Source organism: Haliaeetus leucocephalus, unplaced genomic scaffold (genome assembly GCF_000737465.1).
Source record: "Haliaeetus leucocephalus isolate CR32 unplaced genomic scaffold, Haliaeetus_leucocephalus-4.0 Scaffold21, whole genome shotgun sequence".
NCBI lineage: Eukaryota > Metazoa > Chordata > Aves > Accipitriformes > Accipitridae > Haliaeetus > Haliaeetus leucocephalus.
The window spans coordinates 646179-664059 of NW_010972457.1; the positions used below are offsets into that span (position 1 = coordinate 646179).

A 17881-nucleotide genomic window follows, 5' to 3' on the forward strand; every position below is an offset into this window, starting at 1 on the left:
AGATTTGTTTGTTGAAGTGTGGTAATAGTTGGTGCATGAAGGGTATTATGCTACCCTGCTGATAATGACTGTTGAAAGCTAGAGTATTTTGGTAAGAAAGATGATTGAAGTATGCTTTTCATGTATTTGATATTATAAAATAGGGTGATTTTTTTTTTTTTTTCTTTCCCCACTTATGATTCTTGTTCTAGGGTTGGGGAGCTGAATATCATCGCCAAGATGTAACGAGCACTCCATGCTGGATAGAGATACATCTTCATGGTCCCCTTCAGTGGCTGGATAAAGTACTTACTCAAATGGGCTCTCCTCATAATCCTATTTCTTCAGTGTCTTAAAAGGTCCCAAGCTTCTGCATTTTGGAAACAATTGAGCCTTGCATGTACTTGAAGGATGTATGAGTCAGACACACACTTCCCCCCCCGCCCCCCGAACTGGCAACAGCTGAATAAGAGCCATGAAAATACTTGACTTCTGTGACCAACTGTTGGATTCAGAAAAAAACCCAAAACCAAACAAACCTTTGACATACTGTTGGTATCAAGAATTTTAGTTTACATTGTAACGTACTATTGCAAAGTTGATTTGCAGGGCTTAGTGCAACGGGGACGACCGAGCCAAAACCATAATCTGTCGAACTGAGTTCCCAAAGTATCTTCCTGTAGCTGGCATTCTGAGATTCTTTTTCTTCCTTACGTTCAGCGCTTGCTTTTTTCCCCCTGTGTCCTCTGAGGCTAAGAGCTGATGGTGAAGTCTGCTTTTTGCAGGCTTTCCACAGTACATTTTAAAACCATTTGTCTAAGTTGATGATTGCTGTTCTCTTTAAAAGAAAAAAAAAAAGTCATAAAGGTTTAATCTCAATAACTGTGTAATAATCTTTGAAATTGTGTCCTGACCATACTGCTGTAAGAATGTTAGGTATGTTTTTTGCTAAATGTATGTACGGTGTATTTGAAAGTTTAGAAATTAATTAGATTTAGACCATAAAGGAATTAGGAATATTTGAATGGGGGGAGGTGGGAGTGGGAAGGGAAAACGACAACTGAAATGTAGAATATATTGTAAACATAGCTTGTTAGTTTAAACTGAGGTCTGAGTTTTGCTGTGCATTTCATTTTTATAGTGGCTTTATCTTGTTAATTCTGACTATTTTTGCCTCTTCGTTTTCCCCAAAAACAATTGCGCAGCTAGTTAATTCTTTTACCCATGAAGAGGACAAAATGATTAATTCTTGCAGTTTGAAGGCTGCAACTCTATGTATTTCAAGACAAAATTGTACAGAGTGCTCTTTAACTATTGAGCAGTTTTATACAGTTTATGTAACAGAAGTAGGCTTTTAATTTTGTAAGAGAATCTTGTTTTGCCAAACCTAGTAACTGTTAATTGTTTGGAGGACTTCAAAATCCCTGTGTGGGTCTATTTCAAACTTTTAAAAAAATATATATATTTTTAATTCTTATTTTTTTTTACTGCTTTGTTTATTTTCTTCTCTTTGATCTTTTATATTCACGTAAGCTGTAGTACTTTAAGTACCTTTATTCCAAAACTAGTGGGTCCTCTTTACTGGAAGTTTTGAATAAAACCTGTTGTTACTGCTTACATTTGATTAAAACTTTGTCTTGTCCACTTCTTGGTAGACTCTTAACAAACCAGATAAAGATACAGTCTTGGAGGAGGAACAACTAGAAATGAAGATACGCTGAGCTTAGACATTTATGATTAGTACAGGTTAGTAACCCTACTAAACTTCCGTATATGAGATAAATGAGTACTCTAGAGAAAAAGATTTCCTAACCAGGCAAGATTAGAATGGATGCCGTAATACTGAATTATCCTAGTCACTTAGTTAAATTTCTGTGAGATTTCAACATACAGTATCTGTATGTGAAGAGATTTTGCTGAGGTTGCACCATCAGCAGGTTCTTGCTGCTCCTTGCCATGTTTGTGGTGAAGAGCCTCCATGCTCCTTTCCCCACACCTCTGCTTTTGCTCTGGGGAGAGGTGAGGGAAGGACTGTCCCTTTGCAGCTGCAAAGTGTCTGTTAGGTGCTGGGATGATGGAGTTTGAGAGACTGGGGATTGATTGGAGGTCCAGTGCCTGTGCCTGGCTGTAACGGACCATGCAGCACTAACAGGAACATGAGGGAAAGCTGAGCAACAGTGATGAATGTGTGTTCAGCCAGATGTATGCATGTGTATGTCACTGTCATGAGTAATAGCCCTTTTTGGAGAATGAGTCAATCCCATCTTCTTCTTTTCCCTCTTAATTCCATTACTTGTATGAGTATATGTTTTTAAGACTAAACCTTCCCCTGCCAAGGGGAAAAAAAAATCCATAATGTTCAAGTTCCCTATTTAGGAGAACTTAGTTAGTGACTGTTTTACTTTTTTGTATTTGTAAGTTCCAAGAACAGATTTTTTTTTTTTTTTTTAAATTCAGTTTAACATATATTTTTCATAAAGAAGCAATCATAGCACAAATGCGAGTCTTAAAAATAAGTAAAATTTAAAGATGACCAAAAAGAGAAAGAATGCTGTTTGCTGTTCAGTCACTGTCTCTGCTTTTTCCATCTTCAGCCTCTGCTACATTAACTCCCAGCTGTTCCCAACTAGTTTCCTTCCATTTGTTGGAATGCAGCACTGAGGTAGTGACTTTTTTTTTTTTTTTTTTTTAATCAGTGCTGTAACCATCCATCATGCAAGTCTTAAGAGTGTTTCTGTTTGGATGTTTTCATATTTGGATGATACTGTGCAAGTTTTGGTAAACTTTGAAATGGCTTTGCGGTAAGAAAAGACAGTTTGATGTTGTAACTGCATTTGAGTGTTAGTGTCTTGTATGTTTGGGCTGTAATGCCTCTCTGTTTTTCCTAAACAGGGATTAAAATCAGAAAATACTAGCTCTGCAGTGTCTCAGAAATTTTCAGTGGTAATACTTCAGCAGGGTACCAGTTTTTGTAAGTTTCTTCTATTGTGAATTTTTCTATACTGTTGATACTGTTGAAGTGCAGTGTACATAATATTTTTTTTTATCTGTTGTCCAGCTTTTTGTTTGTGGTGAGGAGGCATTAGATGTAAGGAAAAAGTGTACCTTCATGTGATGGCACAGAGCATCCCAGCTGCACTTTATTTAATAAATTCAGTGGATTGGAGTAGCACCTGAGACTAATAGCCAGAAAAATAGGAAGTAGGACAGAAGTTACCATGGAGGAGTCAACTGCTAGTGTGAGGCTCTTGTGAAGATTTTTTGGAGCCTCTTGGAGAAGTTTTCTTACTGATTTGCCCCACTTCAGATAGTTGGAGTCAGAAAGCTGGAAAAGGCACGGGACAAGACAGAAGGAAAAAAGTTTCTTGCTGACCTCTCACAAAACAGAGAATGCTGAGAGCTAGAAACTTGGAGAGAGCCTACAGTGTCAAGTCTGTAACCAGGTGAGTCCCTGCTGCCTATTTGGTTTTATTTCCCCATAGTTTCCTGGGTCTAGTCTTCTGAACAACAAGAGTTAAACACAGAAGACACTGCTTCAAGGTGAAAAGCCAGGATGGTCCCTGTTAGGAGGAACTGAAGAGGTATGTGGAGACAAATACTTCCATGGAGCTGAATGTGTTTGAAATCTGTGCTTTGGCTTTTAAGTGCTGGAAAGAAAATAATTCTCCCCAGGTGGAGATGACTTTTTAACCATTTAAGAGTCTCTGGTGAACCTTTAAAAGACTTGATGAAAGCTAAGAGAGGTAGTCATGGTTACTTGTGTGGTTTTAGGAAGGTATGGAGAGAAATAATTCATGTTTTAATATACCTTGTATCAGAATCATGGACCTGATCTTCTAATGCTCACTGACCTGGTATTGCTATCTAGTTTGATAACTTCTCTTGCTACTGTAGCTATGTTTTCACAACTGCAGTTGTCTTTTCTAGCCTCAAAGAATGTAGTTCTGTGACTATTGTTGTTTGAAGACAATAAATCAACGCAGAGATATCTGAAATCTATATGGCCCTTTCTTGGAGTGCCTTTCTCCTGGATTTTACCTTTGTCTTGCCACACATCAAACCTTTGATTGACATCTTGGAAGTTAGCTGTGTTTTGATGGTCTCTTTATTAACTGCTGCTGGTTTGTTCTGTTCAGCACACCGTAGCCTCTTATTCTGCTCTTGAGATTCATGATTCATAACTGTGAACTGGCAGTCACCTTTTTCTGGACATGTGCCTAAATATACAACATAACTCTACCATCACCAGTCATGGTAGAGCAATATATTTTTTGCAGGCATCATCTCACAGTTCATTTTCTTCAAATATATTTGTAATTCTGTGTGGGAGAGAAGGGAAAATGGCTCTTATTTTACTCTGTCCCCTTCTGTCCTTGACTTAAACAGCTCAATGAAGAGAGACACCCTAGTCATGTTATCCTTTTAGGGGAAGTTCTCTCTTCTCTGTTCCCTAAGTCCCCCTCCTATATTCTTGATGACTGACTTTAGTTTTTTAAACTCTTTGCAAATAGCTTTTTGTCTGAGTCTTTTCTCATACCTGCTGGATGCTGTATGTTTCAGTCAGACAAAAAACCCTCTACAGTATGCTTGCCAAAGGCAGGTAAAGAATTATGGGTTGCTGTAGGCACTGGAAGCCACCCATAAAGATACACGTACTTCACAGGCACCACTTTTTCAACTCTTGCTATCTGAAATCCTTTTTGGAAGAGGAAAGTGAAATGAGACAGGTTCATGTTACTGGATTTCACTTTTGCTTGGGCTTATTGTTTTAAAGGTTTTTACAGTTATTAAGATTCCCTTCCCTCTTCTCTGTGGTAGTATGTCACTTGGCTTGCACCTGACTGAAATGACAGAAATTGTCAGCCAGGGTGCTCAGGCTTTGTATTTAGTGGTGTTCTTTGACTGCTGCCTTCAGCTTCACAAGCAAGCCTTGCTCTCATCATCTCTCTCTCCCAACAGGCTCCAGAATAAATAAGTCGTGTGGTTTGTAGCATGAAGCTCCTGAACCCTCCACTTGCCTTGGTGACTTGCTCAGGGGGGAAACCTCTCTGGGACAAGGTGGCTCCTATTTCATTCATCCCAGCTGTGGGAGATGATGATCTCTTCAGCTGCAACAGTGATGGCTGACAGGGTACATGGTGAATTGGTTTTCATGAAGCAGTTGCAATGGAGAGACAGCCTCCTGATCAAGCCTGTTGCAAATACAAAATTAACTCCAATAAGATTTATAATGTAAGCATCCCCTGGGCTTGATGTGGGTACAAAGACAAGCAGGTCTATTGTAGTGAATGGACAAGATGGGTATAATTTTTACTTGGGTCTGATAAATGCTTTACACTTAAAAATGGCATGTGGATCTTCAGTGTATGTTAAGTTGTCATGTGCAGCCAAAGTCATCGAAAGTAATGTAAAAAAAACCCCCAAATTTTACAAACAGTCCAAAAGTCTGGAATTTGATTTGGTCATCTTTCAGGAATGTAAGAATTTTTATTCTAAAGGGTGCAGATTCCTAGTTTTCTCTTAGGAATTGCTTTGCAATTTCTCCTTTTCATCCTCCTGCTAAAGTGTGAGTTCAAAAATCTGTCTCATCTCTTCATGATCCTGCCAGCTCATCTGAGGCTTTAAATCTGTAAAGCTCAGAAGAGGCTGCTGCAGGTAAATTTTGAAGAAGTGAGCACCTTCACGTGCTTCAGATTCTAGACAGGAATTAGCAGTGATAAAAAACCTGCCACTTACAACTCTGTATTGTAGTAAATGTAAAATGAGCTATAATTGTGTTACAGAGGGGGCTCTGCACATGCCAAACAGGCTCAAAGAGTTTGGTTTAAGTGGATAGGTCACTTGCTTAGACCCGGTGGGAACAGCACAGTTTGCCTTTGTAAAGAATATTCTAATTATCCTATTGCAGCTTCTTTCTTGCCCCAGTATCCCTGTAATATGTAAAAACATTCTTTTATATGAAGAAAAATGGCATGCCTAACTTCCCCTTCCCTTCCCCTTCCTTACATGATGACTTTGAACTTCTTGGTTTTCTGTTCTTTAGATTACTGAGTCGAACTTAGTACATGCAGGAGAATGAGGCTTGATGTGTGTAGTGCTGCAGTAAGACTTTATGTTTTCCCCGAGCACTTGGTTCTTGGCAGGAGAGCAGGGTCTGTCTCATCTCTGAGCCCTTCACTTCTGCCTTCTATTGATACTTTTGGGATTGGCAATCCTGAGCGTTTTCAGATATGTATGTGGAGACTGGAAGATGGCTGCTGTCCCATCAGATATTTCTTCAAGCTTGTAGACCAGTCTCCTTGAGTCAAAATCACCATAGGCAATAGTGCTGGCAACAGCACTATTTAAAAACCGGATCCAAGCATGGCTTCGTTTTGAACATGACTCGGGCAATGGTTTGACTACAAACAAACTTTACAGACCTCTCAAACACAGCTTGATCCCTGTGTCTGTTGGACTGGGTCCATGCTGTTTTCTAAAGCAGTACAGAGAGAAGCTACCTTGATCTGCATGCTCTGATGACTTAGGGTTCCAGGAGCTGGATTTTTATCTTGTGCCAGGAGAGTAGCTTTGTAAATACTCTTTCATGGGGTAGCTTTTAATTTGGGTGTGGGGTTTCTTTGTACCCCTATTGGTAACGATTGATTTGGCGCTAATTCAGAATACGTTCTAGTCATTGTGGCCAGTCTGTTTTCTGACTCACTGTATTGCTTTTGGTCTTTCAGGTATCAGGTCATTGCCTTAAGTGTTCCTGTGGTTTCCCCAAGTCACAGGAGCAATATTGATCAGATATAGCAATAGGGCTTAGTTTGAATTTGATGAGCTTACATTGATAGAAAGCAGCTATTTGCATTCTTATAATCAAAATACTGAAACATTAAACTTCCTAGAAATCACAGAATTGTCTAAGTTGGAAAAGACCTTTAAGGTCATCGAGTCCAACTGTCAATCATGCCCACTAAACCAGGTCCTGAAGTGCCTTGTCTACGTGCTTTTTTTAATACCTTCAGGGATGGTGACTCAACCACTTCCCTGGGCAGCCTATTCCAATGTCTGACAACCCTTTCAGTAAAGAAATTTTTCCTAATATCCAATCTAATTGATCATCTTCAAAATGGTTCCTAGAAAAGCACTGGGATGTCTTAATGTTGGCATGGGCATGTGGCAATTTAAGCAGTTACCTTGAGTTGGGAACCTCAAGTTTGAGGAGCCTGATTCAGCAGAGCATACTTTCAGTAAGAGCCTTTTCTGGCTCGTGGGATCTATTAGCACCATACAAGCCCCAGATTAATCCGTATTGTCAGTAAGCAGCAGAAGCAAAACAAAAAAGGTGTGCATACAGTGGTAAGGGAGGGTTCACTGAACTTGGTGAATTTTTAATTTTTATTTTATTTTATTTTGGTTTTTTTACAGGCTGGGCTGTTAGGGTTAGGCCTACACAACAGCAATTGATTTCCTGATCTTCTTTCAGAGATAGATTTAGTGTAGTGGCCTCTGATATTTCCCCCGCAACACCCTCCCCACTTCAGTTGGACAAGGGTATGTTGTTGCTTTTATGATAAGCAAAACTGATTAGGGAGATGAAGAAAACTGAAAGCTGTTCTTAGTCTAATTTCCCTCCCTTCTCTGTCCCAGTCACCCTAAGAAACAAACTCAAGCTGGTGACTGCCTTGTCAGGGAGGAGCAAGAGGAGCAACAGTGGTGACACTGATGTAGCTGGGGAGTCGGTGGAGAGCCGGTACAGGAAGAGTGGCAGCAGCTGTGGGTAGATGGCTGGGGTACATCTGTGCTGTTACATGGAACAATCCCAAACATGTTGGTTAGACCTGGAACTTCACAGCTGAACACGCATGGAGGCTGTCTTGCATGTGAACATCACATTGGACTAGAGTGGGGGGAAAGGATCGCCTGATCATGGTGCGAGTGATCTCGTTGTGTGTGGTTATTTTCAGTGTTGTTTCAGAGTTGTCTTGGTGCTCTTGCACTTTTTTTCCTTCAATAGTAAGGTGGATGAAAGCATATGCAGAGTATGTGGCCTTCCCTTTGTTTTTCTCCATGTTCTGGTCACCCCTTCTGTTTTATAAAACATAACTGTGTCTCCTTGCACTGGAAATCACCATGGCCTCACACAGGTGGTGTATACAAGAAACCCAGTCAAAATTCATTATTTCTACAACTGTTTATGGCATACCTGAAAAATGTGACATGCCTGTCACATAAACAGGAAATGGCCCTTGTAGAGGACTGAGCATGGCTGAAAGCCTAATCCAAATAACAGTTAGTCGTCTCCATATGGTAACCTTTCAGTGCCACGCAAGTTTGGAAAACATGGTTGTAACTGGCTTCCACATGCTGGATGAATGCATAGATACCAGATGTTGCCTTACACATTTAAGTCTTTTTCTAAAATCGATCCAAGGCACAAATATTTTACATACAGCAGTTGTGCGTGAAAGCCTGCACGAAGGTTATTATTTACATAGGAACTGGGGTGGACCTGCAGCACTAGAAGCAAGGTTGGGGTTTCTGTGATCATCTAAAGTTTTCTAATGACAGTAAGTAGTAAAAACCAGAGAGTTAGCATACGTTATTAAAGATGGAAGTTGTCAGAGATGGAATACAACCTACTTTTAAGTGCTGGCTACTATGTCAGTAAAAGCTGGCTTAATTTCCTCAAAAAGAATACTATGTAATGTAACACTAGACTGATTATATCCTCTTTAGGCATATATAACAATTAGGCACTCTCAATTTCCATGTTTTCACATGTATAATCTATGGATTGTCTTCTGTTTCTGGTTTCGGTTTTTCAAAAGCAGAACCAGAACCCTCTTCATGAAGTTCCTACCTCTCATTCCTTGTAGCCTGCTCGCTTTTTCCAAAACCTTTCTTAGCTCTTACAGAGGTTTTTGAGAGCATAGTAAAAGGGCTGGTTAATGAAAGAAAGTAGAGAACAAGTTAATGTGGTACCATAAGAAGTTATTTAGTGTATATCTGGAAAAACAAACAGTTGTGTTTGGGGTTTTTTGTTGTTTTTTTTGTTTTGCTTTGTTTCCAAGTATCCTGTTTATTGTTTGTGGATTGCTGGGAGTGTAGCTTTCAGACTGCAAGTCTGACTTGATTAACCTGGCATTGCTGGTTCACTACTAAAGTAAAAATTCTGTGATTGGAATTAAATTTTTAATTCCCTTTCTTTAGAGAAGGCAAATTCTATAAGACCCTATTTTTGAGGCACAGGTAAGAATAGAAAATAGTGATTTTGCTCAATATAGGTTTGTTGTGCATGGCAGTTGCACCCTTTAGTTGCTTTTCAAAGGAGTGCAGCTCTGAGGATAACAGCCAAACAAACGGGTCTGTGATGTTTGTAGGAGCTGACTTTGCTTATTTCTGTTCTCTAGCAGCATCTGTTGTGAGCTGTGTATGCGTTTTCTCTGACTATCAAAATAGTAGAGTACCTGAAATTACTGTACCTGAAAAATGGACCTTGGTCCCATTTTTATAGGACATGGTAACTACTAACTGGCACAGCAGTTGCACAGGGCCCAGGTCTTCATGTGGTCCTGGAGTTGTTCTGCTCTGTAGGTGCTTATACTCTTTAGATATGCCATAGCACCTCTCAAAGTGATAATGAACTAAGTGTTGAGAAACTAAAGTTGAGAGACTGTGGTGTCTGACAAAATGAAACATGCATAGTGTGTAGAATCAAACCCAGGTGAGGTTGGAAGTAATGTTAATGTGGTACAATGATTTGGAAATACACAATGTTAGTGATGGGACCAAGCTTGGGGTGCATCACTTTATTTATTTTGTCTCATCAAATGTGCTTAAGTGATGCTCTCTTGTGGGTTTGGGGATTTTTTGTTTGGTTTTTTTTGTTGTTTTGGTTTGTTTTTTTTCCTGGAAGGGTCGATGAAAAGAGGTGAGAAATTATAGTCCTGATATTTTGGGAGGGGGAGTACAGGGATCTGCTTCAGTTTCTTCCCTGCCACCTCCCCCAAACAAATTCTGCCTCTGTATGTCTTAGGGGAAGGAAAGGGAAAAATCTGGAGGGACTTGCTCCATGTAGTTTCCTGCTGGCTAAAGCTGGCCCAGCAAAAGGGGGAGATCTCACAGTGGAATGGATACTGTGTTCTTCAGAGGAAGTATGAATTTCAGCTTCTAAAAAGATCAGTCTAAAAGCCTGAGGGCTATGAAGGAGGGAAAATACTTTAAAAAAACTGAAGCAACACTTTGGGTGCATAAAGGTTTGAGAGAAATTCTTTTAGGAATGCTGCATCTGAAGCGTAGTTGAGCCTCGTACATGTTATGCATATACAGAAGTACAGTAAATCCCAGTCAGGTAATGGGCTGGCTGCATCATGCATGCTTTCAGGTGGTATATGGTATGGACAGAAGGACTTTGTGTAGGGATTAAGCAAAATTCAAATGGAAGGTATTTTGCAGTCTCCCTGTGTACCTTGTTCCAGTTCTTAATTGCCTTTGTAGTTTCTTCTACGATTTGGTTTAAATTTGCCTTTCTACAAATGAAACTGATTACTTCCTAGCTTGCTTTTGATGGTGATGCAGCAAATCCATCGCTGTCACCTTCATAACACCTTATGTCTGGAAGAAAGGTATGTTCCCACTCCTTCCCCTATTTTTCTAGTGCTTGGTGAAGTTTTCCTTTGGGTTCCAGTTTGCTTACATCTCTTCTAGTAAGGTGCCTGAAACTGAGTGCTGTTGTCTACTTGAGGCCTCACCAATACTTCTAAGCTATCGAATGGAGAGCTGAGTAAAGTAAAACGATGACTTCATTTTTTTCTTGTAACACTTCTCTCAGTACATCTCAGAATTGCATTTTGCAGCAGCATTTCTAGTCTGTGGTTTCTAAGCCTTTTTATTAGGATGAGTGTCTAGCGAAATGGTTTTGTTTTATAGTTATGTATGTATTTATTTTATACTAAATGTTGTCTCTTGTGCTTGCCTGTAATGATTGTCACCCCACTAGAAATACAACAGGGTTCCATCATATTTTCTTGGGAATCCTGATGCAGTCATCATCTCGTGATGCTTTCATAAGGCTCTTGTAAGAATGAGCAACAAGGGGAGGAAAAAGTTGGCCTAATTCCAGGACTCATGCATGGAAAATTGAGCCAAAATCTTAAATTTTGTCACCTGGAAACTGATCATGGGGAATGTCCAGATTAATCCTCAGAAAAGGTCAATTAAGCCTAATTGGCAAAGATAGTTCCCTTGGATGAAACTTTTTTTGTTCTTGCCTTTTCTTTTTTTACTCTCTTTCTCTGATACCTTTAGAAACTAAAACTCTTAGAAGAAAAGGGTTGGGTTTTTTCTTGTAAGTATTTACTGTTCTTTCTTAAGTAAGTGTTGAAATATTTATCCAACAAGTGTCTGAGAGTCACTGGTTAAAAAAAAAAGGGGGGGGAGTGGGGAGGACCCTTCAACAGTTGCATTAAAGTGAAGGGAGGCAAAATTTTTTTTCTTCTCTTCTTATTTCAGTGGAAAAAATGCACGTGCTGTCACCTTTTTCATAGATCACAACTAACAAAAAGAGTTTTCTTTTACAGGTCAGACTTTAAAATGTGGTCTTTGTTATTTAGAATGTATGAATTAAGAAAATACGTGGTTAGATAACTAGCATTAGGTCTGTACTTGTAGTCTTCTTCCAGAAAGGCCAGCCATAAACTTTTCAGAAAATAACCTTCACTAAAATACATGCTGCTCTGTTGTATGAGCTTCTGAGACACTGCAGTCATCATTAAGTAATCTAGGAGTGTTTGTGTGCATGGTGGGAGAATCAAGTGAGGAAACTGCCTATCAGAGCTCACTATACTCATTGTATTGCTATTGGTTTTTATGAAAAGTTTTGTTCTAAAATACAATGGTAAATAAATATGATTTAAAATTAATTGAAAAGATCAGAGGAATGGATTTGTGACATATAAATGAGGGGTTTTTTTGTTTGTGTTGGTTTTCTGTTGTTGTTGCTTTTGTTTTTCCCTTTCCCTCCAGATACAGTTCTGCTCTGCTTGCTAATGAACATCAGATCAGGGTTGTACTTGTTTAGTTGGAAGTCTTTGAAGATTCTGGTCAGTGGCCTCTGTCTCTGCTCTTCACTGAAGAGACTGGGGATTTTCTATTTTATGGTTAAGGAGCTTTTTCTACCACCTGTCTTGGCATCTAATACTATGTTAACAAAACCAAACCAGATTTAACTGTTTAAACATGCAGTTATCTTTGTGGTCTGCCCTGTTGATTTTACCTAGACTACTGGAATGACCATGTCCTGTAGAACAAGGGCTTTGACTAGTGAATTTTAGCAGGTTTCTCTAGCGTCTCTGATCTGAAGTTGATAAAACACATGCCACACAGGTTTCTAGGAAAAAAACATGGACAATTTCTGATGTTAAAAGTAAGTAGAAATTTGGGAGGGGAAGAAGGGAGAAAAGCTTTGTGGTTGTTTTGTTGTTTGGGTTTTTGGGGGGGGGGGGGTTTGGGTTTGGTTGGGTTTTTTTGTTTGTTTGTTCGTTTTTTCAATTAATTGTAGCAAAGACCAGAAAGGTGAGAAATTAAGAAGGCCAGCTTTCCTTCTACTTGCGTTGACTCCTAAAGCCCTTGAGGTACTGAGATGGATAACTTTGTAGCTGAAAAACTAGCTTGCTATTTAATAGGGGTAAATGTGTAAATGTGATATCCGACACTGCAACAAGAATAAACAACTGTGTGAATATAGGGACTAGATAGGAAAGAGCATCCTTAGTAGTTCTAGTTGACCAATTTGCCTTGTACTCACATTTTTGCAACAAACCTGGAGGTCTTGAAACATGCTTAGAAAGCTGCTCTGAGGAGGAAGGGTTCAGTATCTTTTCTCTACTTCATGGGGAATAGGACAAGAAATAGCAGGCTTAAATTGCAGAGAATAAAATTTAGTTTAATACTAGGGGCACGGGGGAGAAATTCCTATCAGTAAAGATAGTAAAATATTGTAACAAGTTATCTGGATAGGTTTTGGAGAATTGGTGATTGGAGATTGTTAATGACAGGTTAGAAAAATGCATATTGGGAATAGCACAGGTGTCCTTGATGCTTTCTTGGATGCTTTCCTGCTCTGTGCTGTGACTGAGTGTTTAGGGTTTGGTCTGAACATTTAAGAACTGAATTCTGTCACAGATGCTGATGTTGAGGATCCCTTTGTCACTTATAGGCATATTTTCATGCCTATTGAGACATACTGATTTAATATAAAACAGGCAAGAATATTTTCCCCCTCTTCTCCTTGTTCCATATGCCTATGTAGTTAAAGTGAAGATGAGTTACAGCTAAAAAATTTAGTGATTTGCAAAGCTATCCTAGTGACAAACCTCACTTTCAGCTGGAGAGCATGTTCTGCTAATAGCATTTAACCTTCATTGGGAACGGCTGGAGTATGAATGCCTCATACGAGACCATCTGGAAAAGAGTTTTTTCTGAAGCTTATCAATATTCCTAACAGGAACCTGCCCAGAGTCTTTACTCTCAGAGCAGCAAGACTGGAGAAGCAGTGACAGCTATAATGGCAGGGCACTAATGACTTTGGAGAAATGTTACTTTTGTAATTGGAAATGATATAAACTGTCATTAAAACAGATTGTTGATGCCATTTTTATTCTTGTCATAGGCTTAGTTATAAGAATGGATTCACTCTAAGGAGATGACATCAGAATTTTTGTGCTTTCCACAATTAGATGGACAGATCATGAGTCTTTAACTCATGAAATGCTGTTTTTCCAGCTAAAGTAAGTGAGGATTTGAATGACTGCTTACTTTTCCTTTAGTTGAACAGTAGCACAGAGGAGGTGAAATGTCATTGACGTGATTCTGAAATGTGGTGTAAGAGCGGAGAGCTCTGAATTGGGCTCTGATTTTCTTGTTTGTTTGTCTTGGTTGGTTTGGGTTTTGGTTTTGTGGGTTGTTGGTTTTTTTTGTTAAAGATGTTGCTCTTTAACAGAGCAAAAGATCTTTATAGCCTAGTGTTTGGTATAAAATACAATAAGCTTTTTTGAAGACAGAATCAAGATCCCTTCCCTTCCAGAAACTTCTCATTCCCCAAGTAACTCTGCTGCTCTAATCCTTTGAGTCTCCACTCATTCTTTTTTAGAATAAGTAGGTAGAAAGAGTCACCAGCAGAAAGGGATGGTGGTGGGGAAGAGACACTTCAACAAAGCAGGCCTTCTTGAATACTTTTAATGCAACACTACTAATTTTTGCTTATCATCATTTTAGGTCATTTTTAAGATGTAATGGACATGTAAGGCCTTCTGTCAGACCTCCGCTATTGGTGACTGACATCCTCATTGAAGTACTCAGCATCTGTTTATCATGTTCTAATATCAGTCTTGTTACATGAGAAGGAAATAGCACTGAGAATATATTCTCCTGGAACAAGTGGCAAATGAAGAAAAAGAATGGGGTGTGTGGGTGTGTGTGTATATATATATATAACACAACCTTGTATTTGGGTGTTCCTCTGTTCATTTTGTAATGTTTCATCTGTTGACTATTTGAATAGTCTGCCTCTAGCTGAGCAGAGAGTTGAGAGTTGGGGCACTCCTGGAAATTGGTGTAGCTGTTGGCAGAAGGTCTGAGCCCAGGCCAGATAAGGGAGACATAGATAGATACAAAACTAGAAAATTTGGAAAGAACTAGGTACAGCTTTTGGCATCTGACTGCTGGTGTTTCTTTCCACAGCACTGTGAGAAAGGCCATCTACTGTGGCTGATAGATTACCTTTAATCAAATAAGCAGCCGTTTGTTTACTGCTGAGAAGCTGTAATAGAATAGCTGATCAGAAAGAAAAACCTCAGTCTTTTCAGTCTGTCTCCTTCTCTACTAAAATTGCAAAACATCAAATAAATACAGTTTAGTCTGGTCTGAAAAGAATGAAGGATGCTGATGACTCTCAGTCATCTGAGGTGAATACTGCATATTTCTCTTCTTCATTAGTCCTTTAACATTGATTTATGCAAAAAGGCAACTCTTCATACCTTTCATATGAAGTTTCCAGTTTGTTTCCCATACTGATACTCTGAATAGGGTGTCTTAACACAGAAAGAGAATGACTGGTTAAAATTTATGCTTTGTATTTTGTTTCTGGTTTAGGTGGGAAATAAGATGATATTCTTATGTAAGCCCTATGTTACACAGAGATCCCTGGCTTACTGCAGTGACCACAGAGAGGGCAACAGCAAAATTCTGCTGGAAAGTCAGAAACTCGCTGTAAAGGACTCCTAAATAGGGTTACAGCCACTTGCTGCTAGTCTTCTGTGAGTAACCAAAAAAAAAACCCCCCCAAACAAGATGGAATTCATGCTGGCAGAGGTGTGACTTTTTTATTTTATGTTCTGAAGCCTACTGAATGCACTCTGAGTAAATGTTCAATGTGTTTAAGTTCCTCAGGTTGTTAAAAGTCTGCCATGGCCGAACAGGGTAGATTTACGATTGTGTTGAGGAAGCAATACTGAATTCCTCTCTGTCCAGAATACATCCGAGTTGTGTGACAAAAATACATAGCGCTAGCTTCCCCTTCTGGCCAAAAGGAGTAAGTGATCCTGAAGGCGAGAGTCACACGAATTATCTTTCAATTTTATTTCTGTGTGCTAAAGCTAAAACACTAGTTTCTGGAGAACAAGTAAATGCTTAATTGCTACTGCTGGCAGGGGATGAAAACGTCCTGGTGGAACATCTTTGCTTCTTGCAACATATAATGATGTATTGAGATGGGGTTGCTGTTGGAACATAGAATTCTTTTCTAAACATAGGCCTAATTTGGAAAGCGATTAGATAAAAATACCTACTTCTGGACAGAAAGATTCCCAATGTCCCTTCCAGACTCCTATTACCTGGTGCTAGAAATAAATATTTTGCTGCTTTTCATATTCTGTATGCTAATTTTCCACATGCAGCTGCATCAGTTACAATCATAACTTTTTTGTTTGTTTGGAGTTTTTTTTACTTGCCTTTTTGTCTTATTTAAAGATTCTTCTTTCATTTTAATTCTATGGCACAATATTTTGTAGCATTAGCGTAAGCTTTGTAAATGTAGGGTGTACTACCATAAAGGTGTTTATTTTGTGGTATAAAGCAACAATACACAGTATGGTCCAACATGTTTTTTAACAAGGCTTTTCTAAGTTAGTTTGCCAGCCTTTTACAATGTTGTGTTACTACGTTTCTGGATGGGTTGATCATATAACATTGAATCTTAGCGGACTCTTTCTTTGTCCTTTTTCATTCCCATCTGCTACAGCTGCCTGGAAAAATGGGACATTTCCATCACTAATCAATTTTGCGTTATAAGACCACCAAAGTCTTGCTTTTGTGGGCATGTTCGAGAGTAAGCATGCAAACACAACATTTATGCACGTACATACATACGAGAGAAACAAAAGCTTCCTGCGTGATAAACGATAGCCTCATGTTTAAGATGCTTAGGTGGACTGCAGGAAACAGGCTTCCCTGTTCATACCATGGGTTTGGTCCGAATTGGAAACACTTAGGTTTTCCTATATCTCAATCTTGAATCCCGGTTATCAGATTTATCATGGGCTCGGTCTTCCTCTTCATCTTGGCTGTAAGTGTCATCCTGGAACTGAAAATGTGTCTTGATATGTTTTGCTACAACATTATGTTCCTATGGACAGTTCTACCTACTATCTCATTTCCGCCAATTGTGGTTTTCACCTGCTTGTGAAGCACTCAGCATAGGGATGTTAAGACAAAAAACTCTGAGCACCAATGCTGTTGGAGATGAAGGGAAAAACACTTAAGTGCGTAAAAGATTATGTCTTTACTCTTAATGTTCAAGTTGCCTACAATGGTAAACCGAGTTACGCATTCATCATTAATTCCTTGCCCCAACGTATGCTTCACTTTGTGAACTAAGGTATTCGTTTTTTGGTGTATAAGATTGTGCTAATTTCATACCAACCTAATAACTCTTTAGTGCACTGGGGTGGGGGGAAGGAGGATTGTATTTAGTCATTTGAAAGTGTCAGTCCTCCACTTCCTGTCTTTGTCAGCTCCTACAGAATTTAAAAATTGCAGCCAATCAAGCCTTTCCTTAAAAAGTAGCTGGGAATGAGGGTACCTTGTCAAAGTCTGGTGTCAGATTGTATTATACTTCTTACATTTACTAATATGCTTACTATAGTTTCGTTGCTGTATTGAAAATAATCAGGAGGAGGCAATTAATGATTTCAGCTGTGCAGTGATGAACTACATGAGAAATATTTTACTATCATGAGTCATTGGTGGCCATGGAGAAGTACATACTCTTTAAGCCACGCTTTTAAATACTTTCTTAATTGAAAGAAAAAAATTAGTATTTTACTGGCAAGTGACTTGCCCTTCCAGGTTTATAATTCTAACAACAAATCAGTCTTGGAGAACATTATTTAACTTGCTTTTACAACCAGAAGTCTATATGAATAATGTTTGGGGTTTTTTTCCCATATAGTAATTTTATTTTTATTTTCTAAGAAACGTGAACATTTTACAGAAAAGAGAATTACTTTTATAAGAAAATATTTTATCTGTCCCCTTTATATGTCATTTTATATCAGGCAGTTCATCATGAACAATTAAAAAACTTGTGCATAAGCAGTAGAAAACTTTCCTGTAATGGTTATGTCATTTCTCACTAATGTGCAATCATAGCTCAGTTCGTATCAACATGAGAATGTTGAAGTCACTGCTATAAGGTTTTGTGAAGAAACTTCAGCTCCCTTGTTTATAAAAACATTACACAAATATAAACCATAGTTGTGCAAGATGAATTTTTCCTCCTTTTTCTTCAGATACTCTCTTGTAGGTCTCAGCCAAAGCTCAAAGAGCAAATTTCTTTTCCCAGGTTCTCAGACAGCTC

General features: G+C 38.9%; 1 protein-coding gene across 1 annotated transcript in view; it reads left to right on the forward strand.

Moving 5' to 3' along the window:
• Positions 1-1455, forward strand: part of SMAD1 (SMAD family member 1) — a 49915-nt gene extending 48460 nt beyond the window's left edge. Inside the window, exon 7 of the mRNA XM_010575990.1 lies at positions 192-1455. Within this exon, the coding sequence (XP_010574292.1) occupies positions 192-335 (144 nt within the window). The 3' untranslated portion in view covers positions 336-1455. The remainder of the gene's footprint in view (positions 1-191) is intronic.
• The last annotated feature ends 16426 nt before the right edge of the window (positions 1456-17881 follow it).